General features: G+C 37.7%; 1 protein-coding gene across 1 annotated transcript in view; it reads right to left on the bottom strand.

Annotated features, from left to right (window-relative positions):
- Positions 1–12,490, bottom strand: part of LOC141342353 (dynein axonemal heavy chain 11-like) — a 260,969-nt gene that overhangs the window by 170,725 nt on the left and 77,754 nt on the right. The window contains exons 60-66 of the mRNA XM_073846791.1: positions 10,667–10,849; positions 9,496–9,597; positions 9,241–9,375; positions 4,106–4,279; positions 3,600–3,835; positions 3,371–3,493; positions 1,032–1,236 (exon numbers count right to left, since the gene is read on the bottom strand). Coding sequence (XP_073702892.1) covers positions 1,032–1,236; positions 3,371–3,493; positions 3,600–3,835; positions 4,106–4,279; positions 9,241–9,375; positions 9,496–9,597; positions 10,667–10,849 — 1,158 coding nt within the window. The remainder of the gene's footprint in view (positions 1–1,031; positions 1,237–3,370; positions 3,494–3,599; positions 3,836–4,105; positions 4,280–9,240; positions 9,376–9,495; positions 9,598–10,666; positions 10,850–12,490) is intronic.

The following is a 12,490-nucleotide window of genomic DNA, read 5'->3' as shown; positions in this document are numbered from 1 at the left end:
ATCACGATTATTTTGGTCAATGCTGTAATCACGATTATTTAACACGATTATGACAGGGTCCAAAACTTTATATTAGTGATTAATTTAAAGATAGAAATACAGCAGAAATAAAGATACAAATAAAGTGCTTTAAAATGTAATTATTTGAATGTAAAATAAAACAGCATCTTAACTGTAATAGTTAAACATGCTTTGTTTATTATGAAAACTACAAAAGTCCTTTCATTCAAGAGCAGTGAGTGATTTTTTTCTTTGTTTTATTAATATTAAGCACAGAGACGGCAGAAGGAATATTTGTTGCCACTTTAAGAGCCACACGGATCCAATATATTGTTACACACGTATTTTCATTCACAACTGTTTATGATCATTTGAGACATAACTGACAGGGTTTACATGAATAATCACCAAGCGCCTCATTTTGAAATATTTTTGCGCGTATTTGACCGTTTAGGCGCGCACCTTAAGCTAAAAGATAAATTTACATGTCCGTGTTCTGCTCCATCTCTGAGTGCATACACAGAACAGCGAAAGTTTTCTTACGCGCTATTAAAAACACAACATCAAAGAATTGATACATTAATAAATCAAGCACGTCCCGTTTTATGAAAGTCACGTTACATGATTTTGCTGATTTGCATGTGAAATTAGGCCTTTATGGAGGAGGGAAATCGAAATCGAAACCAAATTTTGATTAATTGCACAGCCCTACCTACAACTTGTGGTGAGAAGCAGCAGCAGTCATCCAAAAGTGAACAGAAAAAGGTACTCTTTTTAGAAAATGTACAAATAAAGATCTTTTTAGATTAATTACTATTTAACTACTAGATTAGTTTAATTACCAGTTGGAGCATTGGGATTGCTAGAAGAGGGCTTAATGAACACATTTTTGTGAAAACCTTAAATTCGACCAAAACTGACATCTTTCACTTCTTTTGCCTGGAGCTTAAAATTAGCCCATGCACATTCCGACTAGTTTTCCCGGCACTGGTCATATATTGAGACCGTTATGAACGACGTCTGTGACTGACCTTCATCATCTCCTGCTCAGGCCTTTCATGTGTGACCACCTGTCCAAGTAGCTGTTCCTCCAGGCCAGCGCGGGTCACTGTGAAGTTTATAAGTGTGGTCTGGGCTTGCAGCTCCGGAGGGAAGTGAGGGTTGGCTTGCTTAGTGTGCAGAAGGAGACGGAAACCGCTGTTATATTCACACTCCTTATCACCCAGCCTGATGTACCTGTAGAAACACCACATTGTGTTACACGTTCAGGACTAATGGAACTAAACAGCAATCTGTGAATATAGCTTGCTGTCTACGCAAAGACCCGGCAAGAGCATTCCACCCGTACTAGACACCAGTTTCACCAACATGTCTAATTGAAGCAAACAGAAAAGCATGACAAATGCTCCCAATAGCCACCGCAGGCAAAGGCGTTAAATAAAACTGGAAGATGATATTCCCAGCAGCCAATATTTATCCCAATCTGCATTTCAATTAAATCAGGCCTGGCTGGCCAAAGTGGCGGCTTTTAATTTTTCCCTAATTACCCTGTGCCTGTCAGCCAGCGGCAACAACTCTCATGCCAAAGGTTCCGCCAAGGCCCGGGTCCACTCCGGCTCTATATCTTGAAAAGATGGAATTAATGTACTATTGATAGAACCATTACTTCACCAAATTAAAGTCCCAGCTGATGGATTGGCTCATGCTCCTCCGTCAGACATGAAAGGAATAATTAGTATTCATTACTTCACACTCTGCAACATTCCAATTATTAATGAACTTCAGCCGAGAAGCCGCACCAGATCCATCATGGCTGCCGTGGCCGGATTAATCACAGGAATGGACCGGTGCGTAGGTCAGCCGCTGGAATAAACTTGTAATCAAATTAAACATCGGGCTACAGTTATGGGTCAAAAGAGGGGGACTGGAGGTGTCCCGTGGTACAATGCAACAAGGACAAAAGACTAGAAAGAGATAAATAAGAGCTGAGAAATTAATAACTCAGCATGCTGAAAAACAAAAAATGAGTTGTTGCATCTATTTACACATTCTAAAAGTACCTGAAAATACATGCTGATTATTTCAATTATTCTGTTAAAGAATATAAATGTGACCCTGGACCACAAAACCTTAAGTAGCATTTGTAGCAATAGCCAAAAATACATTGGATGCATCAAAATGATCCATTTTTTAATTTATGCCAAAAGCATAAAGATGAAGATATTTGGTTAATTTTCTACCATAAATATATCAAAACTCAATTTTTGATTAGTAATATGCATTGCAAAGAACTTCATTTGGACAACTTTAAAGACAATTTTCTCAATATTTAGATTTTTTTGTACCCTCAGATTCCAGATTTTCAAACAGTTGCATCTTGGCCAAATATTGTCCTATTCTAACAAACCATACATCAATGGAAAGCTTACGTATTGAAAATATAAATCTCAATTCTCAAAAATCTCAAAAATGACCCTTATGACTGGTTTTGTGGTCTAGGGTCATAAATGTGAAGTTAATATCTTTTACAGTTCATGTACACTTTATCAAGTAACCCAAATGCATAGACATGCATTGAGAAATCGTAAAAGTTTTACTCATTCACTGAGCAGAATTGAGGAAATTAATGATTTATAAGTATTTTAGACTATGATCTCTCCAGTGGTTTAGATCAAATTTGTTCAGATTCAGAAAAAAATAGCACAAAAATTATTTTTAATCAAAATTCATTAAAAAATATAGGCTTTTGGTTACAGTGTTGCCATATTTTTCTATTTATTTGATTTTATTATTTTATTTATTTATCCATGTCTTTTTAGTACAAAACAAAACCTAATAATATATTAAACAGATTTTATTATGTTTTTTTACACATTGAAATTCAGAAACAAAAAGGTACAAAAATAAAAAAGCATTATTTAGTTGTCTGTACTGTAAAAAAAATCTAAAAATGTATAATTTATAATTGAATATATTTTAATAAAAAAAATAATATACATATACATACATTCTGTGTATATATATAGCTGTCTCAGGGTTAAAACGCAACACACTGGCTGCTGAAACTGATCCGTATTCAACACGCATAAAGAAAAAGAGCAAACAAATGCACATTTATCAGCTTCTGTGAGTGCAGAATCAATACCGCTGCCTTCACCTCTATTCAAATCACACAACCCTAATTCATCTTCCATTCTAGATTTCATACTGCACAGAGCAAAAAGTGGGGCTCTTTAGAGATTCACATATCTATGCTAAAATCCACTGCAGTACAAAAAGGTATTTTTCAGAGTAATTTTCACTGCATTGCACTCAATGAGAGAATCAGTGGTATAAAATAAGTACAAATCACAGAGATGCTTAAACTTGCCTTCCTTTCTTTAAGGTTTGCCTTCTTAGGAGTGGCTCCAGAAGAGGGTCCACTCTCTCCTTCATGTTTTCAATTAAGACCACCACACCCGCAGCCAAAGCCTGCTCAATAACATCCAGATACCTGTAGGATAATATTAACAGTCCAGTACAAGACAAATCAGCCTTATTGCTTTCACATTTCTTATTTTATATAAATAATCTTTGACTAAACTTAAAAATCACTTCACCCTTTCTGGCCATACTGCAGTACTCTCAAGTTGGGCCCATACAAATTTCGTATCCACTTGCTGGCCTGCTGCTGAGGATCTACGATCAGAGGCCAGCGCTGGCTGGCCATCAGGATGGCTGCATTTTCAACGGACAGCCGATCAGCTGGCAGGCCTTGGTTCTGCCAGCCTGCCACGGTGGCCTGGTCAGTCAGCGTAAGTACAGGGTCCAGACCGTCTGTCAGCGGGATAGGGGTCTGGACCGCGAGGTGTGAGGAGAGGAAGACAGACAGTGATGCTATTCAATTCAACGCTCCACTGGAGGGCAGACACAGTAGTACAGTAACAGGATTTTACAGTGGACAGCTCAGGAAGAAACACTGATCCAAAACACTCTTAACCTTGACGAGTGAAACAAGAGTTGGCAAAAGCCATAACAAGAAAAAAAATGATTAAACAAATGTCCACATGTGTCCAAATGTAAAACACTATATAGAAATAATGGACAGGCAGAGTAGGAATCATACCTGGAGTTCTTGGAGGAAAGGAATCAGTTTGTCACAAAGGAGCTGGTGACGATAGGGCTGTGTGAAGTATCCAGCATAAGAGACGAAAGCAGCGGCCACAAGCACATCACCACACACGGTCTTCAGCTGAGACTCCAGCTCCAACTGTCCCTCCGACCAACGCACGTTTTCTGCCTACATTGAGAGAACGACTGGGTGAATCTCACTTAAACATGGTCAGGTGACATTCCACCCCAATATAATAAATAATAAAAGTATATGAATTCCACTGAAGTTTAGAAAAGATTGAGCCTGATCTGTTTGCAGAAGTTTAGAAATGTGTATTTATTAGAGCTGCACAATCAATCGTTAAAAGATTGTGATCACAAATTACAACAATTTGCCCCTGTCTATTAAACATTTAAAGTCCCCATGTAGTGAAAATTGTTGTCTATGTGGTATTTTAATATGCTTTTAAACAAACCATGTGCCAATCAACACATTGATTAATCAACACCATTGCTTAGTATTTTCTTCTTAAAACTGTGGTTTCCCAAAGGCAGGTTTGAAACACCTTTTTTTTTTTTGCTACGTCACAAAATTCAATAACCAATCACATCAATGGATAGATTCATATCATTAGCATGCAAAATATACCAATAGCATTACCAGCACAAAACCAAAACTTAAAATGCTAACTTTAATAATAACCCGCGGCAACAGTGTAAAAGTTGCTCGGAGTCAGAAGCAATCACTATCTAGGCTGCATTCGAGCCTTTGAGGCATTTTGAGGACACAACATCATTAAATAACTTACTTTATACTACAGGGCCGTTGAATGCTTGAATCTGATTGGCTGACGAACGTTCTAGAGGTGTGCATTATATTCAGGGAAACGCACGGCGAACGTAGTTCCAGGCAGCTTTAGACCGCAGTGCATATCTATATCACTTCGCCATACGATTTCAGTTATTTCAAAGGTCCTTACAGCCCAAAACTGCAAAATAACTAAAACCCCCAATGACACTGGCCAAACTAATAAATACAGTTTTTGTTTTTTCCACAATATATTACGTTTTATTATGTACGGAAAGCACAAACTATTTCTCTCGCCCTCTCTCACTCACCTCACAGACGCACACACATAACGTTACAGTTTGCACTCGCGTTAGCATTCGCGCTAATGTTGTTAGCGCTGCTCTGTCGTCAATTATTCCTTACTTATTCCATGGAATGTCTGGATACTGGATTCTGATTGGCTGGCAGGTGTGCAGTAAAACCATTTAATGCACAGGTAGTTCCAAGTCAGTTTAATCACCGTTCTATATTAATGCGCTGCTTTAATTGATGCACGCAAAAGCACAGAGAGAGAGAGAGAGAGAGAGAGAGAGAGAGAGAGAGAGAGAGAGAGAGGTCGGAGATCGCATTGTGCTGTGCACATACATAAACTTCTTGTCAGCGTTTGCCTGCGATCCTTATTAAAATATCCTAGATACTAGATCGCTACATTATATTGCTCAGCAACGGGGTGGTAAAGCTGCTGTTTTTGAATGAATTGTTGTTTGTAGAGAGAGACGCACAGCATGCAGGCAGGTAACGTTACGCACACACACAACTGTCATCTCTCTTGCCTTTAAACTCTCTCTTGGTCGATCGATAATCTACTGAAACAAATGCTATTTTTCATTCAAATAAATGTGATTTTACCGGACTATTTAATCTCTGAGTCTGATTTGAAGCGGGCAGAATGCTAGAGCTGCGTGTCATAACTGACGAAAATAACCGTCTTTTTTATCCATTCAGTCAAATTTTGCGCTGCAAATATCAATCCTAGTTTTAATTTGTCTATAACCATGGAATAAGCGGGATAATCAACGGCTTGCCGTGCGTTAAAGGATTTAAAATGCACTTCGCGGAGGCAACCACCCTCCGCTTCGCGTCGGGCGGTTATTAGCCTCCACGTCGTGCATTTAAAATCCTTTAACGCACGGCAAACCGTTGATTATCCCTTACTTAAGGAATGTTACAGTGTCCACTTTTGTTGTCCGCTAGTAAAAAGATCTATCAGCCATTATCTATGGCAAGCCATTTTAGCCTAAAATATAGTGTTAGTGTTAAAATATAAGTGTTACTCGTCGTAATTGCATTTTTACTAGTAACAAGTCAATTAGAGAGCTCTATAATTCCATTCCCACTAGTAACAATTCCAATTAGAGAGCTCTACAAATTAATTTTCACTAGTAACCAATCCAATTAGAGAGCTCTCTAAATCAATATTTACTAGTAATAATTCCAATTAGAGAGCTCTCTAATTCAGTTTTTACTAGTAAGAATTCTGATTAGAGAGCTCTCTAATTTAATTATTACTAGTAAAAACACAATTACAGAGGTCTATAATTCAATTTTTATTAATAAAAACCACATTAAAGATATGTTTAATTGCAGAGCTCCATGATTGAATTAAAGAGCTCTCCAATTCATTTCTTACTAGTAACAATTAAATTAGAGAGCTCTCTAATCGGAATTCTTACTAGTAAAAACTGAATAAGAGATATTCTTAATTGGAATTCTTACTAGTAAAAACAGAATTAGAAGAGCTCTTTAATTGGAATTCTTACTTGTAAAAACAGAATTAGAGAGCTCTCTTCAATTGAGCTCTGCAATTTAAAATGAATGGAAGTCAATGGAGACATATGACTAGTAAGAACTGAATTAGAGAGCTCTGTAATTGTAATTTTTACTAGTAATAATTGAATTATAGAGCTCTCTAACTGTAATTGTAACTAGTAAAAATTGATTTAGAGAGCTGTCTAAGCCATTATATTGTGTTTAGTACAGTTAAGTTCAGTTAGTTGACGGATCAGAAGGCTCTGGCGTGGCTCATTTGCATATTCATAGATCTGCATATAGTAAATGAGGCAATGGGGGTAGAGTTATTTTCAAGCTGTTTTAAGGTATGAAAATTTATTTTAACAGGAAAAAAAATGCAACATTAATGATCAAAGGTTTTTAGGGATACAATTTTTGACTACAGGGGGACTTAAAAAAAGTCTGAAAAGAACATTTATAATCTGTGTTTGCACTGCCATTGACAGAGAGCAGAGAGTTACCATGTTTAGGCAAGAAACAGCTTCACAAACAGTTTTTTTCAACTACACGGTATTATTTCTGTTTTATAGTAATTCATATTATCACAGAAATACTTGGATTAACAGTATATACATTTTTTTTTTTTTAATGACCAATCGTTTTACTAGATAACACCCTTATTCCTCGGCTGGGATCTTTTAGAGCCCTTTGAAGCTGCATTGAAACTGCAATTTGGACCTTTAACCCACTGATTCCCATTGAAGTTCACTACACTCTTAAAAATAAATATGCCTCACAGAAGAATAAAAGAACCTTTTTTGTCCAAATGGTTCCATAAAGAACCTTCCATCTAAAGAACCTTTCTTTTTCGCTTCAGGTTCTTTGTGGTGAAAGAAGGTTTTTCAGATTACAAAATTTAAAGAACCTTTGACTGAATGGTTCTTTGTGGAATCAAAAACGGTTCTGTTATGGCATCGCTTGAAGAACCTTTCAAAGCACCTTTATTTTTAAGAGTGCATATGGAAAAAAAATAATGGAATATTTTCCTCAAAACCCTTAATTTCTTTTAAATTAATACTTTTATTCCAGAAGAATGCCTTAAATTGAGTATAAGTTAAAGTAAAGAACTTTATATTCCTAAAAGAAATATGAAGCCTATCACAGTTTCCACAAAAACACTAGGCAGCACAGTTGTTTTCAATATTAATAATAGTAAAAAATGTTTCTTGAGCACGAAATCAGCATATTAGAATGATTTCTGAAAGATCACGTGAAACTGAAGACTGTAGTAATGGCTGCTGGAAATTCAGCTTTGCATCACAGAAATAAATATATTTAAATAGAAAACAGTTCGTTTAAACTGTAATAATATTTCACAATGTTTTTATTCTACTTTAATCAAATAAACGCAGCCTTAATGAGCATTAGAGACTTTAAAAAACATTAAAAACCGTATAAACCCTATGAACATGAACCATGAAAGTTTTCTATGAAGTAATATTCAGACAAAATGATTGAGATAAAGTTATGTTACAACCTTAAATCTAGCCTTCAGACGTAGATATAAATCTCACCCTTAACCTATCTGCTGTCTCTCTCCTCCCAATTGATCATAAACACAGACAGAACATGAGCGATAATGTATACAGTCACAATTCACCTAAACTGGCTTTGAAAGTTTAGTTACATTTTCACTCAGCATCAATTTAGCACTCATTTAAGACTTCAATAATATCGCAGAGATGTTCCCGCAACGATAAATCTTGTCTGACATTGCCTTTGCAGGGGCCGAGCTTCTAGAACATGTCGCATAATAAATTCCCCGACAGTTAAAAATCACTATAATTTTAGCCTAATGCATTATGGATTGCTTGGAATATCACTCAGTCCTGGGTGAAGCGTTTTTAATTTCCAACAGCTGTTAAGGCTTTGAGGTAAGTTAATGATTACATATAGACGGGCTGATTTATTAGTCTAAACACTATTGCTTCCAGGTCAATGGCATAAAGACAAATCATTTGTCTTGATATGTTTAAAAGCCAAGCTGTCCCATTGTAGCCCTATTCATTTCTCTAAATAAGAAAGTCGAACGTTTTAAATAAAAGCGCTAAAAGAAACATTACGTTGTTATTATTTTTTTGCATTAACGGCGGTAAAGATTTTAGATAATCTCACAGGGATATGCATGATCAATGTCACAGCGAATGAAAAAGGGAAAACTATTTAAAGTTTAGTTGTTCAAGTTGGGCATCTACACACAAATCCAGCTCATCCCTCATAAACCAATTACCCTGATCGCCTCATTCAGGAAAATAGATAGCAGATGAATATATGCCCTTCTTGTTTCGCTGTCCCAAACTGGCCTACAGCCATCGAGCCCCTTGCCCAGATCAATGGTGCATTTGCCGTGGTGCACCCCTTCCTTCCGAGCGCTCAATCTGAGCGTCTGGCCAAATATTTAAGCCATGGCCACCTCCCCTTCGAATGAAGCCAAACTCATGTTGAGATTAGGTCTGTTAGTGCGTTTCCCTAAACCCAGACCCTCTCCTCTCACAGCCGCCCAGTACCTGCAGGCCTCCCACCAGCCGATTGGCCAGCTCTATGGTCTGGCTGGTGCGTGTCACTTCCTCCTGGCAGCGCAGCTTCTCAGCCGCAGCCCTCTCAAACTGAGCTGTTAGGCTTTGCAGGTGCCTGTCCAGATCCTGTCAGCACAAAGTGACTATGAGATACTAGTACTTTATATCTTAATATGCAGTATTATTGAATGATTATAGTAAACAGATGACCATTTTTTTATCACATTGTATGAAAAATAGACTTACTTCCAGTTTCTTTCTAACACTGAGTAGTTTTGCAGTAGCAGATTCCAGTTCAGTATTGGCTTGTGCCAGAGCCAGGCGCTTCGGTGCAACTTCACAATAAACCTGAAAAACCCAACACACATTCTCTTTCTTTACACATAAATTTTAAGGCTAAAACCACTTTGAGAAAGTTATAGCTTAAAGGGATAGTTCACCAAAAAAAATCTGTAATTATTAGTCACTCATCCTCATGTTGTTCCAAACCCGTGCGACCTTCATTCATCTTCAGAACACAAATTAAGATATTTTAGATGAAATCTGAGAGATTTCTAAGCCTTAATCGTTAAGGTAGTCCATGTGACATCTGAGGGTCATCAGTAATTTTATAAACATTTTTTTTCTTATTCACCGTGCATTCATGCTGCTGATGCAGCCCTGCAGCCTAGGCTGGTTGGCTGGTCTTAGCTGGTTTAAGCTGGAAGTAGTTGGTTTTAGCTAGTCTCCCAGTCTGGCCAGGCTGGGAAAGTGGCCAAATCCCCTCTAAAACCAGCTAAAACCAGCCTGGTTGACCAGCTAATACCAGCCAACCAGCCTAGGCTGGTTTTAGCTGGTTCTTTCAGAAGGGGGAAGCCAGCTTTCTGAACGGCTGAATCTCTCCTAGGCCATGTTTTCACTAATGCGTTTTCAGTTTAAAACAGCCCTTAAAAATAAAAACGATCCTCGTCTACAATGGCGTTCTTACTGCATTTCAGAAACGAGCTCAGTCTACACTACACAACCGAAAACGCACGTCACATGTCCATTCAGACTGTATACATTATCAAGGATGTTTTAATTTAAGAAAAGTAATCGTAATAAAATTGACTGTTATTCTTTGGGGTCTAAAAATACTGTAACGTCTTTGTTTATTGATGAGAGTGAGTTAACAAAATTTCAATTTGAAACAAAAATAAAAGTCTGAAACTCTTATAACAAATTATTTAGATCATTTTAAAGCTAAAACCCACTTTGACTAACAGAAAGTTATTCTTTTTTATTAATCTTTATTAAGTTATTACATTTTAAAATTATATTAAAATTAACAAATTATTTATTGAATTTAAATTCCTGAAATTGTATTAATGTTTATATTTCAAATACCTATACCTTTTTTTTTTTTTTTTTTTTTTTTGCATGTCACATATTCCCTCACCTCATAGTAGCGCACTATGTTGATGGCCCATGCACAGAGACCTGCAGCTGCGTAGGACTTGGTCCGAACGTGATCGGGATGGAAGTCTGGGTTTCTTAGGTATTCCTGCTTTACCACACTCAGACAGGGCTCAGGGATGTGCTCTTTATCATAAGAAAGTAGGGCCTGCAGAAAGTCATCCACCTAAAAAACAAACATTACAGTACAGTTTACAATAAACTGAAATATTATTAGAATTTTAAAGAAACCTTTTCTGTTTTAATATATTTTAAAATGTATTCTTGTGATGGCAAAGCTGAATTTTCAACAGCCTCTACTTCAGTCTTAAATGTCACATGATCCTTTAAAAACCATTCTAATATGCTGATTTGATTCTCAAGAAACATATGGGTAACATTACTAATGTTGAAAACAGTTGTGCTGCTGAATGTTTTTTATACATAAATATTTTAACATTACATACCTTTACTGTCACTTTTGATCAATCGAATTACCGACTGCAATCTTTTGAAATGTAGTGTATATATTTAGTGCATTTATAAACATACAGGTCCTTCTCAAAAAATTTGCATATTGTGATAAAGTTAATTATTTTCTGTAATGTACTGATAAACATTAGACTTTCATATATTTTAGATTCATTACACACAACTGAAGTAGTTCAAGCCTTTTATTGTTTTAATATTGATGATTTTGGCATATAGCTCATGAAAACCCAAAATTCCTATCTCAAAAAATTAGCATATTTCATCCGACCAATAAAAGAAAAGTGTTTTTAATACAAAAAAAGTCAACCTTCAAATAATTATGTTCAGTTATGCACTCAATACTTGGTCGGGAATCCTGTTGCAGAAATGACTGCTTCAATGCGGCGTGGCATGGAGGCAATCAGCCTGTGGCACTGCTGAGGTGTTATGGAGGCCCAGGATGCTTCGATAGCGGCCTTAAGCTCATCCAGAGTGTTGGGTCTTGCGTCTCTCAACTTTCTCTTCACGATATCCCACAGATTCTCTACGGGGTACAGGTCAGGAGAGTTGGCAGGCCAATTGAGCACAGTAATACCATGGTCAGTAAACCATTTACCAGTGGTTTTGGCACTGTGAGCAGGTGCCAGGTCGTGCTGAAAAATGAATTCTTCATCTCCATAAAGCTTTTCAGCAGATGGAAGCATGAAGCGCTCCAAAATCTCCTGATAGCTAGCTGCATTGACCCTGCCCTTGATAAAACACAGTGGACCAACACCAGCAGCTGACATGGCACCCCAGACCATCACTGACTGTGGGTACTTGACACTGGACTTCAGGCATTTTGGCATTTCCCTCTCCCCAGTCTTCCTCCAGACTCTGGCACCTTGATTTCCGAATGACATGCAAAATTTGCTTTCATCCGAAAAAAGTACTTTGGACCACTGAGCAACAGTCCAGTGCTGCTTCTCTGTAGCCCAGGTCAGGCGCTTCTGCCGCTGTTTCTGGTTCAAAAGTGGCTTGACCTGGGGAATGCGGCACCTGTAGCCCATTTCCTGCACACGCCTGTACACGGTGGCTCTGGATGTTTCTACTCCAGACTCAGTCCACTGCTTCCGCAGGTCCCCCAAGGTCTGGAATCGGTCCTTCTCCACAATCTTCCTCAGGGTCCGGTCACCTCTTCTCGTTTTGCAGCGTTTTCTGCCACACTTTTTCCTTCCCACAGACTTCCCACTGAGGTGCCTTGATACAGCACTCTGGGAACAGCCTATTCGTTCAGAAATTTCTTTCTGTGTCTTACACTCTTGCTTGAGGGTGTCAATGATGGCCTTCTGGACAGCAGTCAGGTCGGCAGTCTTAC

Source organism: Garra rufa, chromosome 9 (genome assembly GCF_049309525.1).
Source record: "Garra rufa chromosome 9, GarRuf1.0, whole genome shotgun sequence".
NCBI classification, from domain to species: Eukaryota; Metazoa; Chordata; class Actinopteri; order Cypriniformes; family Cyprinidae; genus Garra; species Garra rufa.
Note: the sequence above shows the minus strand (reverse complement) of the source record. Positions and strands in the feature narration are given on the sequence as shown.